The sequence below is a fragment of the Carassius auratus genome, chromosome 25, assembly GCF_003368295.1.
Source record: "Carassius auratus strain Wakin chromosome 25, ASM336829v1, whole genome shotgun sequence".
Classification (NCBI taxonomy): Eukaryota; Metazoa; Chordata; class Actinopteri; order Cypriniformes; family Cyprinidae; genus Carassius; species Carassius auratus.
In genome coordinates, this window is record NC_039267.1 from 16,226,792 (window position 1) to 16,250,533 (window position 23,742).

Below are 23,742 nucleotides of genomic sequence, written 5' to 3' on the forward strand. Positions count from 1 at the left end.
GTTTGGGATGAAAGTATCACATGTGGCCTTGATTTGTTTATTTTATCCTTTTTTATTTAGACTTAAGCTCATTGCAGCAAATATGGCTGATAATTTAGGAGATGAGATTTGAACTGAAATTTAGAATTTGGGGGGGTATTTAATAGTTTTTGAGAGAATTGGCCCATTTGAACCTCTGGCAGCTCTTGTCAATTTAGGTCAATATTTTCTCAGAATGGCAGCTTATGTTTCGGGACAATGAACATGCTGTCAATCACACTCAATTATTATAATAGTTTTTTTAATGCAGTGAATGAAATGATATTTTGATTGGATTTTTGTGTGTTTGGTTGCGGTGTCTGTGAATGATGAGGCCTTTTGTTAACGATATCTGTAAATGCAATGAATGTATTTCAGTGTAGCTTTTTGCAGCGCACATGAAGCACCAAGAAGACATTCTTAAGATCTTTTCAGATATTATATGATTTCATATGTATGTGTTCTTCCTGGACCGGTCTTTATATAGTGTCAGTGAAATCCCTGATTGGGTCCTGGACTTTGGTTTCATGTAGCTTTGACTTAAAAACAACAACAACAGCGGTTAGTCACTGAAAACAGCATGCTGAAAAGTTCAGAACTGAAACAAATTAGCTGTTTTTGCACATTAGAAACTCTCAGCTGTTCATACGCTTTAGATATAGGTTAAATTTTAGATGATTATTATAGATGCTTATAATAGAACATTAAAATCTACAAACAGGACTTGTCGGGAAAACACCCTTCACCCCAGTAAGTAATAATTTATAATTATATAATATATACATTATTAATTTATTATTATTAATTATATAACAAGTTATAAAATTCCAGAATCTAAAATGTAGAATAATCATTATTTTACTAAATGTATAATTATATTTATTGACTACATATGGTCTTCTGGTAAAAAAAAAAGTCAGATATTTACTTTTAAATCATTATAAACAAAAATAAGAACTACTTTTTCCCCCTATGTGATCACAGTGCTAAAATTATTTGTATAGGTTTTATTGGCTTATATATGTCTCCCATCTAATGATATAAAAAATGTAATCTTATGATACTTTGATTTACATGTTATATGCACTTGATATGGCTTAAGTGTTCATTTTCATTCCACTTCCGACAACAGCAATCATCTCAGATGATGTATTATTTATAATGTAATTATAAACATCTAGTAGGACTGGTAAAAATACCTAGTGACTAAGGTTTTTTCCGCGGGAACTGTGACTGTGGTTACCTTGGTGAAGGTTCGCAGGTGACGTCAGTCCAGCCCTCCAGTCCAGCTGGGGGCGTCACACTTTCTCACACTCTGTGTGACCCGCGACTGCTCAGTCTAAAGAAGAGGAGGACTGTTTAATTTCTCGGCCCCTGGTTGCGAAGCGCGTCCGTCACAAGTCGCTGGTTTGACGGCGGGCTCATGTCGAAGGACGGCCGGTACGAGGGGCGCCGTCGCGGCGGGGCTCAGCACCTCCGGCTCGGGCTGAGGTCGGCTCAGAGCGGGGACGCCAGAGACAGATCGGCCAGCAACAGCTCTGGATCATCTCATGGAGGAGGGAAGAGCAGGAATACGCCCATCAACATCGCCCTAAAGGTAACAAACAACAGTCGTCTCCTAACATCGCGAGCTGCCAACCCAGACAGCATTACTGAGGTATCACGAAGGCTCTGTGAACGCCCAGAAGTGCTTTAACAGAGTTACTTTTCCCCTCACAATATCACAGTTATTGTTGCTACACTTCAGAACTGTGGTAAAGTTTTCATGCTTGCTGTCGGTCTGAACGCTTCTTCATCTCTATATGCTTGCTTGAGTTACCACTGTTACTACACGGCACCAGTGGATTTTACTGTAAATGTGACCCTGGACCACAAAACCAGTCATAAGGGTAAAAAACAAAAAATTATATATATATGTGTGTGTGTGTGTATGTATGTTTTTTTTATTTATTTATTTTTTTAGAAAGTTGCTTTTAATGTTGTCCAAAGAAGTCCTTAGCACTGCATATTATTTATCAAAAATTAAGTTTTTATATATTTATGGTATGAAATTGACAAAATATCTCCATGGAATATGATCCTTGCTTAATATCCAGATTTTTGGCACAAAAGAAAAATCTATAATGTTGACCCATACAGTGGGTTATTACACGAATTAACGAAATTAATTAGTTGTTAATTAAAAGTTGGCTATTGCTACAAATATACCTGTGCGACTTATGACTGGTTTTGTGCTCCAGGGTGACGTATGAGTTTGTGTAGATGTGATTTACTCGTATTGATTGTGTTGTAATTCTTGACTGTTACAGAGTATATGTTGTTAAACGCCTGAGGCAAGAGAGTGTATTTCCACAGTGTATTTTTGGGGGTTACGTTCTGTTTGTTATTGTGACCTGAAAGGTTTCAGTTACTTCAGATATTTAGGGTATTGTGGTCAGTCACAATTTGTCATAACATAATCAGTCTCACAGATACACAACACAAATGCCACCATTACATTACATAACAGTAACACTCAAGAAAGCATGACATAAAAGTACCTCACATGAACATGACAAATTAACAGTTATTCAGTGCAATATAATGCACGGCATGACATAAAAGTAACAATGCAATATATCATTATAGCAATACATAATAATAACATGACAGTAGCATACACCGTACAAAAAATTCAACATAACGTACATGACAGTAACATGACAACATAACAGTAATAGTGTAAAAAGTTATTAGCATTTAAAAAAAAGTTGTTATAACTTCTGAACACAAGGTGACGCTTCCTCCCGAACATTTTGAGTACCATCAAGGCATGGTGCCCAGGAAGTATACCAAGTAGGGCTGCATGATGTGTCGTTTAAGATATCGTGATGTACGAATCCACGATAGTCACATCGCAGGATGTGCGATGTAGGCTGTCGTAGTTGATCCCTTATTCATTAACTGCTCCCGGCTCTTGACGAATGTGATTTGCGGAGAGCGTGCGAGAGAGAGAGAGAGAGAGCGCGAGCGCGTGTGAGAGAGAGAGAGAGAGAGAGAGCGCTTCAACACGAGTGCTGTCTTGCTCTCTCTCTCTCGCACATTAATCAATTGACACAATGGTGTCGATGTTTAAATCATTTAAAATGAGAATGTAAGTGTGCTCACCTCATTTCTGTTTGTGAGAAAAAATTAGATTAAATTTCATATCGCAATAGATATCGCAGAAAAGTAAAATATCGCAATGTCATTTTTTCCCAATATCGTGCAGCCCTAATACCAAGTTTCGTAACTTTTATAATATTGATATATTGTATGTAGTATTTTACTACCAAATTTAAAATGGTCGATGCCCAAAATGGCTGATGTGGGAAAATTGGGTATGATTCCACTCAGCTTGCTGCATCTAATCTAAACAGACCGATGATTTTTGGCCAAACCATTCAGAAGTTGTAAGCAAAAATATGCATTTTTCATTTTTCCTGACCACTAGGTGGCACAGCGCCGAAACAGTGCAGGCAGTCACAGGTCATGCTTATTTTAATGTATATTCTTTCGGGCTTGAACTGACAGTATAACTTAAAACGTTATTAACTGTCTTTACATTTATTTTGAAAGATGAAGCTTGTGATTATGGAAAGGGGCGTTATATTTCCAATGAGTGCTTGTGGTGTTCGGCCAATCACAATGCACTTGGTCAGTTGACCAATCAGAGCAGACTGCGCTTGTCAGAAGGAGGAACTGATGCGTTTGAGAGAGACGGGCATAGAGGACCTACAATAATGTACAGTATTTGAAAATAATGTGGTTTTTGAACATTAAAGCATGTCAAAATATTCTGTTACACCAAATACACAAAATAATGATCTTTAAAACGGCGTCATGTGACCCCTTTAAGCTTAAATGCACATATGATAGTAACATAAAAAAAAAATAATGTACATTCATACAAGCATGCATAAGATAATTTATTTATAAAAATATTACATACAAGATATCTTGTAGTCTTTAGACCGTAGATATTTTTATACGCTTTCATCCTCGCGGCTGTATCTGTTCCACATCTTGTTGGCGCATCTCTATTTACATCTATATCCCCGGTGTAAGTTACGCACCGCCGAGCTACAATTGGATGTTGAGTCTGTGGCATGTCCAATGCAGACGCGCTGACACACGCAGCTCTGCCGCCTCCAGCACATGCTGGACGAGTGGGCGGCCTGCCGTGTGCACATGACTGCACAGAGAGAGAGGAGCTCTGCACAATACACCGCACTACAAGCTGTGGAGAGTGACTACGCCACAACCAAGACAGCAAAACTGTAGCGGCAGTCAGAGTCTCTGTGCAGCCGAGACGTTGCAGAAAGACGTCCTTATGGCCAGGACAAGGAGTCTGTCGTGCTGACTGGCAGAGACATCTACTCAGCGAGTTTGCAGGAGTCACGCTCAACCACGGGGCTATTTTTGGTCCAGCTGTCAAATGACGATGACAGGCTGTTCGTGCAGCAGAGATGCTGGTTAAGGGGGAAAACCGGTTGCCATAAACAAATTTGGTAGCATGTCAGGGCCGGATATGGATATGGATGAGGAACCTGCTTACAGACTCTACTTCTACTCTGTACGTACCTACTTCCCATCATTCTTTCTGCTTCGACACACTTGAAACTCTATCCTTGCTGTGCTGTTATTTGTCCTGAAAGCAGTTCTTTGTAGCTTGATGTTCTGAGGGGCTCACTTAGATCTAACTCCAGTGACCTCGGGTGTCAAGGGGCCTGCTGGTGATTAGGTGATTAGCTTGATTCGTCTCACGCATGCATGGAGCACTGACCCGAGATCAGATGAACCCTTCTCACTTTTACCTTGGTTATTTTCTACCAGCGGTTAGCAAATCAGAAACAGCCCCCCCTCCCCAACTCCGCGCAAAGATGCACGACAAATGTAGACTCAGGCCTTCCGTTGCCAGTCAGCTGCCAGGAATCTGGGAAACCCTGAGTAAATATTTACAGTTTGAACACGTGCTGACAGGAAACAAGTTAATTTACTTGCGTGTCTTTTTTGAATTGCAAAAATAGTTTGTTTCACAATCTCAAAAGCCTCATTCATGCTTATCTCCAGACCTCTAGAGGGTAAAGCTGTGTAATGAGGGCTGTTGTCATTGGCTAAGTAGGTCAGTTGTGTATTTTAACCCCGAGGACGTGAGATAGTGGCAGGGGAGGACAGTAAAATGTTTATGCATGTGTAAAAACCAGTGAGCCTGATGAAATATTCCTCTATAGTGACAGACAGAACAGCTTTGCATTTGCTTAATGTTGGAACATGGCCAACAAACAACAGAATAATTAGCTATATGCCAAATTTTATTTTTTGTTTGATTTATTTTATTCAATAATGTATCAAAGGAGTGTGACACATTATCCAGAGTGATTACATTTCATGTTTTGGGTGTGCAGACAAAATTGAGATATGGAAGGCACTGGTTTTAAAGTCCAGTATGAAATTAAAATGGATAAAATCAAGTCAGTTAATCTATTTTTGATGCCACTTTTATTTTAATGACCAATTTTCAACTAGCATGCATATTACTAGCATATTGACTGTTTATAAGTACTTACAATAATGCTTTACTCTGCATGAAAATATTGTAGATCCCTTAATCCTACCCCATACCTCAACTTAACAACTAGCTTGCTAACTATTAAGCAACACTAGGAGTTTGATGCAAACGTCATGGTTAATAGTTAGTGAATTGTGCGATTTGGACCTTAAAGCAACACTGAAACTTCTTCTGTGTTCAAATTTGCAAAATGTATACAATGAGCGAGTAAATCATAAATTCATCTACCAAACCACCTTTTTGTCTTCTACCAAATCTCTATGGTACATTTATAATAAGTGATTTTTTTGGACTATTGTAGCCTGTTCGGGTCATCACTGCTGTTTAGTAACATATACCTACGTGAATCGTCATAGACATAAACTTGGAGAAGTAGCTCTGGTTACAATGTTCTTCCTTGGGATACGTGCAGTTCTGTTTATTAACCACTAGAGCGCCAACATTTACATAGTGTTGCTTAAAAATATAATGTGACCCTATCTTTTAAAGAATATTCCAGGTTCATTACAAGTTAAGGCCTTTAACATCAGGAACAAAAATGATAAAGATATAATGTTCAATTAGTTCATATAAAGTTTACTTGTTTGTTTTTTTTACATTATAATCAGTGAAAAGTCTTTTTTTTTTTCACGAAAACCCCACTATCGATTACGCAACCACATTCGTTTTTGAGGGCCGTTCCCACATCATAATTAGGGATGTACTGATATTTCGGCCACTGAAAATTATCGGCTGCAATTGCATTTTTGTATGCAGGGTTTTTTTTTTTTTTTTTGGCTACAATTTCACATTAAAATCATGTCAACATGCATCATTTTAACACCTTGTGGCTATAGTTTTGAAATAGGCAGCAGTTTAGCGTTTACGAATTAGCTCCATTCACTTCCATTGTAAGTGCACAAATAGGCGACAGCTTTCAAAAGACAGAAATCATCTCTCAGTTATGGATCCATGTGAAAATGGTGTGCAATAAACATACCACTGTTTGTCTTCCCACTGGTGCTGTTGACGTGGCATCACATGCTTACATTATCGCTACTGGCAAGTCGTATAAGGTTACTAGAAAGAAGGTGTGAATTATTGGTACTTATTTGAATGGTTTATGTCCTTATCTTGGACAGAGTAAGCTCACTATTGCCAGTTTCTAAGAGCACTGCTTCTGTCTGTGGGTGTTATAATGAAAAGGACTTGGAGTAAATGTAGAATTGCATCATTCGTTCACCAGTGGATCCTCTGCAGTGAATGGGTGCCATCAGAATCAGCTGTTTGGACTCTCATTCTGACGGCACCCATTCACTGCAGACCACTGGTGAGCAAGTGATGCAATGTTAAATTTATCCAAATATGTTCCTATGAAGAAACAATGTTTTCCCCCTAGGTAAACTTTTTTATTCTCTTTGCAACAGGCCTCTTTCCAGCGGTCCAACAGCCATGACAAGGTGAGGAAGATCGTGGCCGAGGAAGGCCGGGCTGCTCGAAACCTCATCGCATGGAGCGTCCCAGTCGAGAGCAAGGAGGAAGAGGGTTAGACCCATTCAGATACACTCATGCACACATATACATATAATTATAATAATAATAAAAAATCTTGACACTTGCATTGCATTTTCTCATAAATAATGTGTTGATCCTGGAGTAGCCGCTATAGTATAGGTGGGAAAAAAAACATAAAATACTTGTTGAAATGTCTGTGATGTCCAAGATGTTTTATGAAGAGCAATTAGCAGATTTTATAAACCCTGCCAATCAAAAGTTTGGGGTCAGTAAGAATAGTTTTTTTTCTTTTGCTCTTCAAGGCTGCTTTTAATTAACCAAAAATACAGTAACATTGTGAAATATTATTGATAACTGCTTTCCATGTAAATATATTTTCTAAAGTAATTTATTGATATGATCATTATGTTAGTCTTCAGTGTCGCATGATCTTCAGAAATCATTCTAATATGCCGATTTGCTGCTCAAGAAACATTCATATTATTATCACGGTTGAAAACAGTTGTGCTGCTGCCTAATATTTTGTGGAAACCGTAATAGATTTTTTTTTTCAGGATTCTATAATGAATGAAAGATAAATCGTTTAAAAAGTTTCTTTGAAATTGAAATATTTTGAAACAGTGTCTTTATTGTCGTTTTTGATCAATGCGTTTTTGAATAAACGTATTTTAAAATAAATCCGATAATATACATGATTCATTGCTCTTTCTTGCAGTCATAAGTGGCCTCCCATCCCACACGGTTCATCGCCCATCAGGCTTCCAAATTAAAATGCATCTAGCTTTGTAAAGAGCGTCCATTTGTGAAGCAAATGTGGGCGATGAACAAGTGCTCCAGATCTGTCATCCCTTCTCTTGTACCTGGAGTTACAGTACACTCTTTGTCGTGGAGTGTGTGAATATGTGTGTGTGTAAGCTGACCCAGATCCTCTGTTTCACTGACAGGTCACCACAGGAGTCTTTTGTTATTTGGGGACTGCAGTATGTGTAATGTCCGAGTGAAAACGACTCGCCAGTGCCTGCATTCATCATGCGCAGTGACCGTTTCTGAATCAGGGGAAGTCACCCTCAGTGCAAACTTAATAGAGAATCAGTTCTGACCCCTCATATCCTGATAAAGAGGATTATATTGACTAGAAGAGGCTGATCCTGTTCTAATAGTGAAAACACAATACAGGCCCTGATCCCAGATCAGTTTATGAATGCAAGCACTGGCTAAAGATGACTTTAAGCGTGAATTAAACAGAGTGTCTAGTTTGAATTAGCCTGATGTCAATTATTTAAATTTGTTAGGTGGAATAGTCCAGACGTATAAGGTAATGTGATATTTATCTGCTTATTAACTGTGCTGTGTTCTTCTGTTCACGTGCAGCTAAGTTGAAGAATCACGGAAATGGCAATGCAAGAGCTCAACGAATCAACTCTGGGCTCCACAGGAACAAAAAACAGGTGGGATTCATTTGTCAAAAGATTGTTTTTAGTTTCTGAATCTTGTATGAATACCTAGAGTATCTGAAAATGCCTCTGCCATACAACAAGCTACATTTCATTATATAATGTCTCTATTTACATTCACAACAAATCTGGAACCAGGCAAAACAAGAAATAATATCAGCCTGAAACATCTGAGTCCTGGCCAGTATGAAAAAAAGTTAACCGGTCAAAATCAAAAAAGAAAATGTTTCATTGCATCCTTCAAAAAAGTGATAATTTAATCAGCAAGCTTTAAACTGGACAGATTGCACTCATGTTAAACACTAGGGGGCGCCAGAGACCTTTTATTTGAACCTTGTATTTATGGGGTCTAATTTCAATTCTTCCATAATTTGACCTTAGTGTTTATATAAGCAGCACACACTGATTGTTAAAACAGCCGTTAGCCCGTTATCTTAATGGAAAATGGAGTTCATTTGAAACATGCGATCACGTCTGCTCTTAACAGAACTTATCACTGGACTGCAAAAACGCACCTGTGGCGATACTGGACAAAGGTCCTGAGAAGAGCCCCACCAAAACTAGACAGCCACGGAAGGTGGACCTCCGAGCGCGATACTGGGCCTTTCTTTTCGATAATCTCCGGAGAGCAGTGGATGAGATCTACGTCACCTGTGAATCCGACCAGAGCGTGGTGGAGTGCAGGGTATGATTATATGTGACACACATCACCAACAATTGTTCGGTTTTCCCAATTGAAACGGATTTATTAATACATTTGTAATTCTATAATTTTTATTAATTTTATTACTTATTTTTTAGAATGATTTGTACTTAATTTTTAGTATTATTTTAGATCTGAAGTGGCTGCTTTTGCAGTCTGGCCACTAGAGGGAGTGAAGCGTTGTGATCTTCTTCCCCTCCTCCTCCTCCTCCTCTTCCTCCTCCTCCTTGCATTCCTTTTGTTTTCTGGTTTGTGTCAGAGAGGGGTTTGGTGAGAGAATTATCACTGCACCTCTCCAGGGCCTTTCTGGAGGCAGTGGAGATGGATGACATGTGTAAACACAGGGCCCCCCGCCCCACTCCTTCCGTGTGTGTATGTGCGGGCGATCGGGGTGGGGTATGAGGTCTAGGTGACGTCCCAAAACACTTTTTCCACTCCAGGTTCTTTGTTTATTTTTAGTAAACGCAAAAAGCTGATTGCAAAACATGTACTACAATCAGCCGCTATGACCAATAACCTCTCAGCACGCAACGATCGCAATAACGATTTGTCACTCCAAGTTGATCAACAGTGTTTCTGTGTCCGGTTCGGTCTTGGGACTGGTGTCGGCAAACATTCGTTTGAACTCTGTTAGCTTTGGTTGGCAGAGCCCAGGTCGGGGCACTCACTATGCTTACCCTGGCAGGTATGGCGCCGGGCTGTATTTGGGCCCATCGTCCACACTCTACACTGCTGGCTCTGATTTATCGATTGGCGTGTAATCTAGAATTATGCTGAGCAGGGTTTGGCCAGCCACTCGAAGCTAACCGGCCCCTTTTGTGGTTACCTTGTTGACAGCTGGCCTGTGCGAATGTGCGTAAACTGTCTGGCCGCTGTGTTTCCATGTCCGGCAGGTCTGTTCACACTTCCTGGCCCTTTGGTCTGAGTTTGTGTATGAGTCTATGCTCTGCTACAGATCTGGAGTTCACTGCCATGTGACAGTAGAGGTTTGTTGGATGAGAGACTGTAGACCTACAGTAGCAAAACGTCCCTTGGAGCTGTTAAATGCTGCACATAAATGCTCCTTTATAAAGATATAAATCTGCGTTTCAGCACTTTGTCATGTGTATTTACCAGCACAGTTTTTCGTGTTACATAATTGCATAAAATTAAAAATTTTCGTTCATCAACAGAATCTTGCATAAAATGCAAAATATTTTATACAATGTATAAATTGTTTGCAAATGCATTTGGAAAATGCAGTTAAGCACAACATTCAGTGGAAAGTAACGTGAGCAGGACTTTAATTTTATCCATCACAATTTATTCGTTTTTAACCTTAGGCTGTGACATTATTGGTAAATGTTGTTTTTTCCCACCCACATGTCTTCAGCAGAAAAGAAAAGTTTTTTCAGAAGTGATGGAAAAAACATAAAATTAACAACTTTTTAACAACTAAGTACAGCACTTGCAATAAATTATATTTGCTTATTCATAAATGTTATTCGGTATAAAACAGTTTGTTTCCTAGCACCCATCTTCACCTGTGTCTCTGATCCTTTATCCTCTGCCAGTGTTGACTGGTTCATGATTTGGGCGAGTGGCTGATTTATTTTCATATTTAAGTAACGCCCACATCTTTAACCCACAGCCCAGAGGACTAATTAGTTCTTATCAGGCCTCTCCCTCGTCTCAGGCCTGATTTATGTCACATCAGCCCATGAACAAGACAACTATCCTCAGATTGTGTGAATGCGTCTATGAAAACGAGAGATGTAATAAATCAGAATTGTTTTTGGGTAGTTGAGGGGTCATTTAATTTTTAATTTGACCAAATGTTACCATATAAAGCATTCTTCCATCAAGTGTCTTTTAAGTCTTGTTCCTCTTCTTCTAAAGTGATTTTCTTTTTTTTTTTCCCCTTTTTTTAAGGGCACTTAGCTGTTTCTTATCCACTTGTTTTCCCTTAGCTGTTGCATTATGGGCCAGTATCGTCCTGCACCATGCCCTGGTGTTGTTAACTAGCCCTAATCAACAGGCCTCCTGCTGGACACATCTTTCACTGGGCCTGACTACTCTATTAACTAAAAGCAGTGTGGACCTCTCTTCACAATTGCCACTCCCCTGTTACCACCCATCAATCACACAAACACACTGCCATCCCCCATTTAATCCAGATCATCAGTCACACCACACCCCCTGGACATGATTTTGAATGCAACTGAACAGTATCTCAATGAACAGGAGGTCTGGGTTTTCCTGCCTACCTCACAATATATTGCACATTGTGATACAGGTGTCAACACATGATCATGCATCAGACAAATGAAGAAGACGCTGCATACTTGCAAGGGAGTGAATCTTCAGGATCAGTTTCACATGCACTCCACTTTTATCATGTATAGTACCTCAGAAGTGGCTCTAAACACTATAAAATGCAAATTTGACAGTTGTAGAGGACCTACCCTGTTGAAAAAGCCAGCATATGCTGGTTAGGAAGCATGGCTGCCGGTTTGAGATGGATTAAGCTGGTCATGTGCTGGTCCTAAGTAGTGGTCAACCGATATATCATCAAGGCAGATATATCGGCCGATATTTAGCATTTTCCCCAATGTGTTTGAGGTATTTTGACGGCACACTGGCCTTTTATTTTGACAGCGCTGAGAAAGGCAGCATCTGAGCGTGCACAGTGCTCACACTCTCCCACTTGTTTATGGTGGTCATTAAGAGTTCTGTCTTATACGGATAGAAGTCTGTTTAATAATCGGATAGAATGGTTAAACAAAGGAATGAATGCTTTCAAAAAGTATTATAATGATTGCTTTTACATTGTTCGTAATAGAAAGGCAAACATTTTTAATACTTTTTCGTTTGCCATCAGCATTAAGCAGATACGCATTTATCATTTTAACAAATCTTTGAATGTCTAGTCAACATTTAATTTCACAAACCTTGCGAACTTGGTTGAATCAAGCTGTGAGATCTTGTGAAGTGTGTATCTGTATCCAGCATGATCATGTGTTCACTGTGTGACGGTCGGCCCGTGTTAATTGAATGCTATAAACTTTGTACTCTTGATTTCAAATTATGCTCTGCTTTATGTATTTGTCTACCTGGATTTTTGTATGAAAAATATGATTCCCAATGCACACAGACTTCACAGAATACTGAGTGCCCTTTTGGATACAGTCACAATGTTTACTAGCTTTTTAATTATATTTTTATAATCCAATTAAGATTGATTATGACCGGCATTGACCGTTTCGGGCAGATTTAAGAATCGTAAGCAGGCTTTTTGTAAACTTAAGAGCTTATGGTAGGTCTAGGGTTGTAGACCTGTTCTAGTCTGTGTTGTGGCAAGGCTTTGCGACACTCTCTAGTGGCTTTGTTGGAGCCGAAGGGATTCCCCAGAGTCCCTACGGTGCTCCCAGATCGAATATCGGATAGACAATGAACATTTCGTCATTCGCTGCACACTCTTTGCTGGTAACTAGAAATGATTGCAGCCCCAATCAGATTTGCCAGCCCCCTTTCGCAAAGCTAATTGGTAATTTCAGCTTCACCTCTTGTGGAAGACCACTGAGGCGGGAAAGGGCAGCAGCACTCTTTTTCCCTTTTCTTTTGTCCTCATCAGTTTCTTTTTGCCCACTCCTACCATTTGTGAATGGAGTGCTCGTGTGTGTGTGTGTGTGTGTGTGTGTGTGTGTGTGTGGCCCAGTAGCTACAAATGCCCACTTTTTAGTAGAGACAACAGGGTGATGGTTTATACCAGCTCCTCACTGTGAACTAGAATCGGGGGCTCGTTCGGGAATCCGATTACCAGAGAATTCACTGAATTTTACTGAAATGACTTTGCCTTGACACTGACAATTAAAGACATTTGTCGCCACCTTTAACATTTTGATAGCTCATAGATCAGAGGTGTCCAGTCCTGCTCCTGAAGGGCCAATGTCCTGCAGAGTTTAATTCCAGCTTGACTCAACACACCTGCCTGGAAGCTTCTAGTGATCTTTAAGACTTTGGTTAGCTGGTCCAGGAGCAAGACTGGTCAAGATTGGAGCAAGTTTTGGCAGGTTTTTGCAAGCAAATACTTTACAGTTTAGAAGACTTTGCCTTTTGAGTGATGGTCGGAGCTTAAGCAAATTTTGGTGTTGCATGTAATTCTCCCTTATCTCATTGAGGCTTTCAGATCTGACAGCACACATACTCTCCCTCCAGGAGGTGCTGATGATGTTGGATAACTACGTCCGCGATTTCAAAGCTCTAATTGACTGGATCCAACTACAGGAGAAGCTGGAAAAAACAGACGCTCAGAACAGGTGATAATATGCTTGCTATCTAAATGGGCACATTCCATAGACATCTTTTGTTTTACATATAGCTAGTTAAATTATGTAAGTATTTATTAAGTTAAAATTACAAATCTGACCTTAACCAACATCTTAACATAATATAATTAGTATATATAGACACACATACAAATATATACAGCATGATCAATGAGTAATTTGTGTTGATTCAGTATTTCACGGTCTCACCGCTTTGCATAATGAGTAAGTGACCACAACACTAGTACATTGATTATGGTATAAAAAGAGCTTTTAAGTTGTGTGTCAAACTGTAAATTGCTCCTGGGGAAGCTCTGTACATTTCTGCAGAATTTGAATGTGCATCCTTTAAGCCCCTGCATGTGTGTTTATTAAATATTTTGGGGAATTTTTAAAAATGCTTTTTATATGTTCTGATAAAGTACCTTTCTTTTGAGAGTTTCATCCTGTTCCCGCAGGCCTACGTCTTTGGCTTGGGAAGTTCGAAAGATGTCACCAGGGCGACATGTAATGTCCAGCCCCTCGTCAGACCGTATTGTTCCATCACCTGGCGTTCGGCGTGCACTCAATTTTGGGTAGGCCAATCTAGTTACATCCATCACACCCAGGATCACTCAAAAACATTTGCCTCAAGTATTCAAAAGTACTTCCTCTCCAATCCTAGCTCTTGTTTATTTTTATATGCTTAGTATTTTTTTACGGTAGATACCCATTTAAAAAAAAAAATACTACAATACAGCTAATAATGTGGTGTATAGGGAAAATATTACTGTATAGGAACTATTCAGTGTATACAATTGCTATTATAACAAAAACTGAAACATGAGGTCCAATTTATTGAATCATGTTTTTCTACTTTCAAAATATCGATGTTTGAAAAATGTAGTAAATATGCCGTTCCTTGGATTTCTTTTTTTTTTTGGTTTACTTGCAATTTCAGACATGGCGTATGCGCATGAATCTGGCCTCAACCCATTATCCCTGCACACAGCATGCTAATTGACACCATTGTCTCTGTTTGCAAACTGTGGCGACATGAGGCTCCCCTGCATTATCATAGTTTTTTTTTTTTTTTACTGATAGTGTTTGGAAGGCAATTGATAATGCGATTTAAAATGCCAACGAATGCTTAGATGGAGAAATCAATGGCAGATATGATGCATATCATAGCCTCGCTACGAGACCGGAAAGACTACGCCTGTCTGGCAGAGGCTGGGAGGAGAAGGGGAATCGATCCACAACGGCCTAAGCGTTTTGTGTAATGCCATTTTTGCCGGGTTCTCCTCATGCCTGCGCTTGAGACTTTGGGGGGTGCAGATCTAAGTGTGGTTAAAGACTGCTGAAGCATGGGAATCCATGTCTGTATTATGCTGTAATTGGACGCCACAGGAAATGGATATTGATCAAGACATGGAGGGCGCTCGGTCTGAAGTTTCCATTTTAGTTCCCGGTGTTTGAGGAAGCCCAACGATGCATAGTTAGAGCGTTTGCGATGGCTACCCATAGAAGGAGACTATTTAACAATATAGTTAATGGCGGTGAAACATTTATCTATTGCATTGTGCAACTGGTAATGAATACCACAACACGGCTACTGTCCATCTGTGCATTTGAATCGGAAACCTTTGGTTTAAATGGCTTGTGTGTGATTACAGTGGTCCCCCTCCCACTTTGGCTGTGGCACGTCTCTCGCACAGTGGACCAAGCTGGGCTGACCGAGTCAAGTGTTCCCAGTCACTTCCTGTCTCCAGCCCAAGTGTCAACATCCCTGCTGAAAAACCAGGTGAATGGATCTTCTCTATTGACAGTCATGTGTTTTCAAATCCAGATGTGTTAGTATTTCTGTTTATGTATATGTCGGTATCCATCAATCCTTAGCAAAGAAAGATGCAGAGGGCTGGGAGACCGTGCAGCGTGGGCGCTCCATGAGGCCACGCTCCATCACCATGGTGGCTAAGGTAAGCCCCATTCTGGCCCATGTCAGCCCCAAAGATGACAGCGACAAGGAGAACCAGCACCTCCAGCCCTCACCTCAGAAAAAATCTCAGGAGGTGATGGAACAAGAGCAACCTCTACCCCAAGAGCAGAGACAAGAGACGGAAAAGACCTCCGTCATCGAGGTACTGAGATCATCCTGCTTCCCTTTATTAATTATTTAGAGCTCAGGCATAGATATGAAGGCTCTGTAACATCAGTATGTTTTTGTTTGGTCACAGTGTGTTCATAGATAAACTGTCCAGACAGGGCAGTATCAAGTGTACAAGCATCGATTTTGTACATGTTGATCAGATTTAATGAGGTTTATTAAATATTGATGATGCAATGTCCTAGATTACATTTGAACAGTATGATAAAGCCAATAGCTCTGTTGCAAATCCTAGTGAGCTGGCATGCTACCTACTTCCTGCATAGGCTCAAAACAGCACCCTCTCTAAAATAGAACATCATTAGCGACTGATTTGGAATGCTCTATGCAGCCAGCATCTCTTAAAAAGAGACTTAAGACTTGACCAAAAGAGTTTGTCGTTGGCATGATGCTAAGTTAATTTCACGATTTGCCAGTGGGCATAAAATATCACATTGTTTACCAGTAAATAAAACATTCATCTGCAACACTGTGGTGTTGTCTTCTCCAAAGAGCATTTGATGCCACCCTAGGATTTTGCCAAAATTTATTAGGAAGCAGTTGCCTACTTTTGAAGCAACCTGCACATCGAGAGCCTTGAACTGCTGCCTCTGAAGACAAGCTTACTAGGTTTTACAACCGACGAGCATGTTTGTGGTTTATGATCATACAGTTCTTGGTATGATACATGTTTGTTTTGAAATGCATGATATTGTGTAATTATTTAGCATGCTGTGTTTCTTTTAGTTCTGTTTGTTTTCTTGCTGCACTCATATCTACCGAATGGTCTGTCCTACAGATGCGGCAAGGAGTGCGGTGACATGCATGTTTGTGTTCATATTTGTGTGTGCATCTGTGTGTATATTGCACAGTCCCCAGCAGAAAGTATTGAAGAGCCAGGGCAGAGTGTCAGCGCACCCTCTGAGGACACGCCACCCTCCACCTCTGACCCCACGCCACCCCCTACCTCTCCGCCTTCGCAAGCCCAGTGCCCGGAATGGGATTCCGATCCAGGTCCTCCTTCTGTAACCCTTTGCCAAACAGAGGAGCCAGGTACTGGGCAAGCCAAAGTAGAGCAGGGGATGGATGGGTCGGTGTGGAAGGTCGCGGCACCGTCAGAAAAGGTGGAGGCAGCAGTCTACGTTCCCCTGGCAGCGATGACACTGGAGAGCATGCTGGACCCCACAGAACTTTCCACCGTGAGTGCCAAGAGACACAGGCCAGGGTCATCACTGCCGCCTAAACAAAGTCAATCCCAAAAACCTCCAGGCGAGGCAGGATTACCCCCCCCCCACCCTTTTCTTAGCAAGTATTTGTATGTGCGTGCTGACGGGTGAACTATTATTACTGTGAGTAGAGAACAGGAAGGCCCAGTTGTTTGTTTTTATTTTAGGCTTATCAAGTGTCTCGTGCGCCAGCCAGACACCTTGACTGGTTTAGTCCCCATGGGCTGTCATTGACCTTGACCTCCCTTCGAGCCTTGACCTCCCAAAATCATGCTAGATTCACCACACATGCAACTAAAGTGGCTGTTAATGGAGCATCTGCAGATCTCTCTCACAGCCAGAGCTCCTCTGATCAATTATATTAATTTTGCACTGTATAGTTCTAGGAGCATAGTTGGTGGTTTATAGATAGCCAATTTTTACCCCTCGTGCCCTTTTCCTGGTTGCATTGGCACCGGCAACGAGGACTCTGAAGCGGTCGAGAACAATGTCTTTATTTGTGGCATTTACAAACGTCAACAACTGGTGAATGGAGGACGCAGTGATCGGAGCTGTTCTTGTTGTGTGTCGTGGGTTTCATGATAACAGAGATGGAATGTAAATGCACAGTTCACTTGATTGAAAGAGCATGAAAATCTAACTAAATCTCCTATAAAAAAATGTGCAGTGTTATCATCAAGGTTAAGAAAAGAACAAAATGCTGCTGACAACAGGTAAATGCCTTTGGGCCAGATTTACGAACCTCTTGCGCCAGGGCAAACCATCTTTTCACGTTAAAATTGTACTGTCAGGTTTTACTAAAGACACGCAGTGAAGAATAAGCACTGGAAAGGAATGGATGCAAATATTTTTGTGTCTGACCTTATTGAATATACATTTGTAGGAGTTTCCCTTTCTGACACAATTTATGGGAAGATAGTATTAAAATGAATCACGCAATGCATGTTTTGCGCTTGTTAGTTCATTGCTGTTTGCGGCATTATTTAACGCCCCAAAAAAGCATGTCTGAAAGCAGTGGTTCTCAAACCTGTCTTGGAGTACACCCAGCCCTGTACATTTTGTATGTCTCCCTCATCTATCACATTTGATTCAGCTCCTTAGTGGAGACTGCAAGAACCTGAAGTGGGCATCTCCAATATAGGGAGACCTGCAAAATGTGGAGGTTTAAAAAATGTGGTCTTATAGGATTAGTTCAACCAAAATTGTAAATCCTGTCATTAATTACCATGTCGTTCCAAACCCATAAGACTTTTAAGATTTTTTTGTTAAAATCCGAGAGCTCTCAGACCCTGCGTAAACAGCAGGATTACTACCACATCAGTGTCCAGAAACGTAGCAAGGACATCGGTAAAATAGTCCTTGTGACACCAGGGGGTTCAACTGTAATTTTACGAAGTTTTTACGATGTTTTTGCGAATGCTTTGTTTATATAAAGAGGAAGCAAGCGCATATATCAGGATACTCTCAACTATGTCGGCACGTTGTAGCAGACGGGATGAGGAGGAGAAGAATTATAGAACAAAGGTTTGTTTTTCTTTTTGTTTTTTTTTGCACAAAGTATATTTATGTAGCTTTGTAAAATTATGTTTGAACCCGTGATGTAACGTGGACTATTTTATCGATGTCCTTGCTACATTTCTTGACCTTGATCGTGATGGTAACCTTGCTGTCTATGCAGGGTCTGAGAGCTCTTGGATTTTATCAAAAATATATTTATTTAAGAAAAAAAAAAAGTTTTGTGGAAAAGGGGTGATTTAAAATTTATAAATTCCAGATAACAATCCTAGTACCATATTTCTGTCCAGAAACCAACTAGCGGCAAAATGTTTTGCTTGAAGTTCAAGACTATTGATTGGTTTAACTACTTGACCTATAGACCAAATGGCTTTTCTTTACACGGGATGGCTGTAGAAGTGAGAGGATGACCCATGTTTTGGCATTCTGCTTGTCTCCTGTCTTGTCCTTATAAGAGAAACCTCCAAGGGGTTAATTAAGACTAGACCCACAGCATTTTCTGTGCGCTACCGGCTTCCATTACTCAATGGGTGTTGGCCTCTGTACAAAACCCAGTCTGAAACAATGGAGATGGATGAGGTTTAAACTCCCAGACAGAAGCACAGTCTCAGTCGTGTCTGAATCCGGAATCATTGCTTCCGAGGCCCAGACACTACCTCTCTGGGTGGGTCAGATAAGCCCAGCTCTGTTTAGACTCCAGATCTAAGACCAGCAGGCGAGCTGTTGAGAGAAATCCAGCTCTTATTATGCTCGTTAGCATGATGTTTGACAGTGACCTCAGTGCAGCATCTCCATCTTCTCCCACGGCCGTCTGAAATTGGCACTCAGCATACTGTTCACTCATCAGGTTCTGAAAGCGGGGGTCAAGTGTTGTGGCCTCTGATGGCAGTGGGTAGGATACATTTTCCATAATATTTTGCCAATTTACCAGTCATCACGAGTCATGAAGACCCACAGGTGCACCCCTAGAAGGAATGTATGGGTAAAAATGTGCCCCTCAATAAGTCCTCTTTTTTGTTACCACCTTAAAATTTGAAATAAACCCTTTTGGCCCACAGGTAACTATTCTCCTGCTACCCCCTTCTAAGTTTTCTTAACTAACTTAACAACTAATATAATTATATAAATGTACTTAGATTTAGTTACTTTATTAATTATATTAAATATTATAATTACAATTATGTATACATATGTACACGTTTATACATATGGATGATTTATGTACATTTATATAGATAAACGTATTATAATTTATATTTATTTACATGATTAGATTGTTGTATTCCATTCCGTAGACATGTGCTACACGATTGTTTGAAAAACATTCCAAATTAACCTATTTTGCCAACTACAAATGTGTAGACTTCAGTAAATTACAAATAACTTTTAACCATGACTATATTCACAATACAAAATAGGCTCTCATACCTTATTACTTTAAATATGTAGTAAAAATAAAACCTCTTCCCGTCTCTTTGTCCCTGTTGTGGTTGAGTGCTGCATGATTTCGTCATGCTTCCCCATGCGTGGTTTTTGTGATTGATTGTGTTTATGGCGTGTGCCTGGATTTTCATTTCATTTGATCGCTGTTCAGTTTCTTACAACATCTTTTTGCATTTGCACGTTTTTGTGATGTGCAGGCTTTCCACCAAGCATTTAAAATTGGGTTGCATTTCAGAAATTTGAGTCTAGCCTGATTTCAGATGAAGTGCTGAAATGATTGCACCATGTCCCAATTGAAGTTGTGCTGCCTGGGCTTGTACTCAAGAGCCTGGTGTGGCTAACTTGGCACCGTACGGCTAGTTTTGTGCCTGTTTGGTAACTTCAGTGGCTGATTATGAGTGTTTTGTGCCTGTTGTCAGCCCCAATCCATGGCTGAAGTTTTGGCTAAGAAGGAAGAGCTGGCTGACCGCCTGGAAAAAGCTAACGAAGAGGCGATTGCAAGTGCCATCGCTGAGGAGGAACAGCTGACGCGTGAGATCAAGCAGAGAACAATGAACTGGAGACCGAGAGCGACTTCTCTGTAAGTCAACAATTAACCCAGTGGTTTATATGACTGATGTCATTACAACAACATCAATCTTTTTTGCTCTTTTATGTGTGTTTTCTGAATTTACTGTCATTTTAATTTTCTGTCTTAAAAGGCAGGTATCGGGAGTGGCAGTTGTGGCTTGAATTTAGACTGGAGTGAGATGCTAGCTGATTATGAGGGTAATGATGTGGTTAGCATCTGCAATGCTAACTGTATGTAGAAGTTAATTATTTATTTAATGACAAAACGAAATGGATAAAATTGCTGGAATTAAATGAGTATTTATTTTGAACAATATTTTCTGCAAAGTTTGACTTTTAATGTTTAAATTTGTAATTGACTCCCCTTTTACTTTTTACTAGTGCTGTCAAACGATTAATCGCATCCAAAATAAGTTTGTTTACATAATATTTGTGTTTGTAAATTTATTATTGATATCTCAATTTTAATTAATTCTCTTTTTTACGAAACTATATCGATTCTTAAATCCCAGGGCTTGACATTAAGCCTTGATATGTGTTTGTAAGTATATCAATCATTCACTTGTATGAGTAAAAAGTTACTTGTCCAGTTTTTTTTTTTACGAAAATGTAATCCATTATGAGGCAATAGTCTCATCACTGCTCTGAGGTTTTACTTTAGCCAGCATATTTGTGATATTTGCCTTAAATTGAAGACACTTTTTAACCTTATGAAGGGCAAGATTTTCTTAACCTTACTAAATGTACGTGTCATCATTTACATCAAATCCTCACATTTGAGAGGTTCCATAAATGCATTTACACAGTAAATTTGCAAATGCATAATGTTTTAAGATTGGTTTCCCTTTTTTTTTTTTTACATATAAATCTGAAATGTTGAATTTTGAATGACGCTTTTAAATTTGAAACCAAGCCACGAGTAGGTGGCGGCAAGTCTCAGAATGAGTCACTGATTCAACCAATTCGTTCAAACTTCTAATTAATTCAATAAATAAAGCAAGTGACTGTCTTTATGAATGGCTCACTGAATCTTTGACTCTGAATCGTTCAGAAACGAAACACCACTGCTGTGTATTGCTCGGAGATGCGTTTTCGTAAGCCAAAATGGTCTATGATGTGTTAATGGTCTATGATCAGTTGATATTAACTACTTGTTTATTGAACTACTGTTGTATAAAATCAATGTCACATTTGCAATCATGCTGGTGCTTAGTCGTGTGATGTTGCTTACCTATATCATATGTTTTATTTATATATATATATATATATATATATATATATATATATATATATATATATATATATATATATATATGTGTGTATATGGGTGTATGTATGTATGTGCTGGCCTAATTATTGTTTGTTATTTAAGTTTTAATCAGGATACTTGTCTGTTAAATTCTCTTTACTTGCCCCTTCACAATTGGACAAGCGTTAATGTCGAGTCTTGAATCCCAAGAATCAATTAGTGTGTCCTGATTTCAGTTAATGGACGGAACATTGAAAGGCACTTCACATCCAATAAATCGCAATATGCATTGTGTGTTGGTAATTTTAATATGAAAACAAACTTTACAGTCTGTATCCTGTCTCATGTAATCCCTCATTCAGTCTTTCAGCCACGGAGAGACATCAGTATAACAGCTTGTAAACAGTGTCGCGTGACTTTTTACTCACAAAGCATATTTGGTGGCCATAAACTTATTAATCAGCCAGAAAAATGTACTGTAGAGAGGGATATTTTGCTAAATATATGCACAATGGTTTTCTGTTCTTTAATGTTTTTTTCAAAAAATCGTTTTTTATGACGGCCTTTATTTAAATGTAGAATTTTAACTTAATTAATAAAAACGTCATTAAGTGTAATTTTAAGTTGTTATACAAATCAGTCAATTATAATAATGTAGTACCAACTGACTCTCATGTTTATTTTACAGCATTAGAAGAGATTTTTTTTTCCTTGAGAAAATTTGGCATGTACTGTACCTGATATATAGCCAAAATAATCAATATTGAATTTTGATTATAGTTCACACACACACATTATTTCAACAAAAACTTTTATTATGAATGTGATTAATTTCGATTAATCGTTTGACAGCACTACTTTTTTTTCTGTTCATGCAATTTTTTCTTGTCGTATTTAATTTTTTTGAAGAATGTATGCTTATGTAGACTTTGCAGAAACTGCATTTAATCAAATAACATAAACGTTTCACGCATTACACTGAATGCTGATAATCTCAAAATGACAAGTCTTATATATTGGTCTAACACTTCTTGTGAATGTGTTTTATTGCGTCATCTTCTTTTCCGACAGCTCGAGAGCCTTGGCGTCAGAATACCTCCTGGGGTGAAATCGTGGAGGAGGAGCCGGCCCGCCCGCCCGGTCACGGCATTCACATGCACGAGAAACTGTCCTCACCTTCACGCAAACGGTAACCGTTTCATAGATCTGTGTGTTACAGAACTTTGTGTCTGTTCTGAAAGTTTACATATTTTTGTTAAGAAAAGATTGTCTTTAACATGGTGGTATTACCAGTGGAAGTGTCATTTCTAAACAGAGCTGCAAATAAAAGTTAAACACTTTTACTATCTTCTGTTGTTAGGGAAACAAGGTAGTCTTATCCCTGAACTCACCATTATGGCGATGTTGTTACATTCACTTAATCAAAAAGACTGCAAAATGTGCCATTTACAGGTGCAAAAATGAAACGTTTCATTTTTTTAATGCTTTGTAAATGAAAATGGACATCGTATAGAATCCAGTTTCTGCCACAATAAGAAACTAAACTCTTGACTTGAGTTTGTCGCAATACTGAGTTTTTCTTTATCAAAATTTGAGATGTAAACTGTGATTCTAAGAAAATTTTTTAATTACCTACAAAAACAAACAAACTTTTTTTTTTTCAACAGTTGTGGCATGTTAACTCTAAACTTCAAGAATTCCAAGAAATAACTGAATTTTGTGATATGAAATCACCTTTTTGTTCAAAAGAGGAAATTGGCTTCCATGTAATCATGAGTTTACATCTCACAGTTTTAGCTTCTTTCTCTGAATTATGCGACATAATCTCATCAATTAAAAAACAAAACAAAAACAAATGTCCAAACAGTGCATAAATTCACTATTGTGAGGAAAGAATTTGGACTTGTGAGATGTCAACTTAAAACTCAGATTCTACAAATAAAGTCCGAATTGGTAAATATAAAGTCACTTTTTACTAGTTTTATTTATTTATGTGTTTATATATTTATTTATTTAATCGGTGGAAGTACGCTTCCATACAGTTGTGA

The 23,742-nt window shown here is 39.2% G+C and overlaps 2 protein-coding genes across 5 annotated transcripts in view; both read left to right on the top strand.

The window, feature by feature from the left end:
* Positions 1 to 23,742, top strand: part of LOC113043514 (phospholipid-transporting ATPase ID-like) — a 260,088-nt gene that overhangs the window by 91,945 nt on the left and 144,401 nt on the right. The window lies entirely within an intron of this gene.
* Positions 1,376 to 22,895, top strand: LOC113043518 (S phase cyclin A-associated protein in the endoplasmic reticulum-like). 4 transcript variants are annotated; one of them, XM_026202961.1, is made up of 12 exons: positions 1,377 to 1,615; positions 7,015 to 7,132; positions 8,474 to 8,550; positions 9,044 to 9,241; positions 13,457 to 13,557; positions 14,025 to 14,141; positions 15,222 to 15,349; positions 15,445 to 15,686; positions 16,564 to 16,890; positions 20,295 to 20,455; positions 20,577 to 20,643; positions 22,766 to 22,895. In XM_026202961.1, the coding sequence occupies exons 1-11, from the start codon at positions 1,442 to 1,444 to the stop codon at positions 20,605 to 20,607; spliced, it is 1,674 nt and encodes a 557-aa protein (XP_026058746.1). In that variant the 5' UTR covers positions 1,377 to 1,441; the 3' UTR covers positions 20,608 to 20,643; positions 22,766 to 22,895. The 4 variants fall into 4 exon arrangements, with proteins under 4 accessions (XP_026058749.1, XP_026058746.1, XP_026058747.1 ...); XM_026202962.1 differs by lacking the exon at positions 1,377 to 1,615 and adding an exon at positions 4,048 to 4,612; XM_026202964.1 differs by lacking the exon at positions 16,564 to 16,890 and having other exon boundaries at positions 1,376 to 1,615.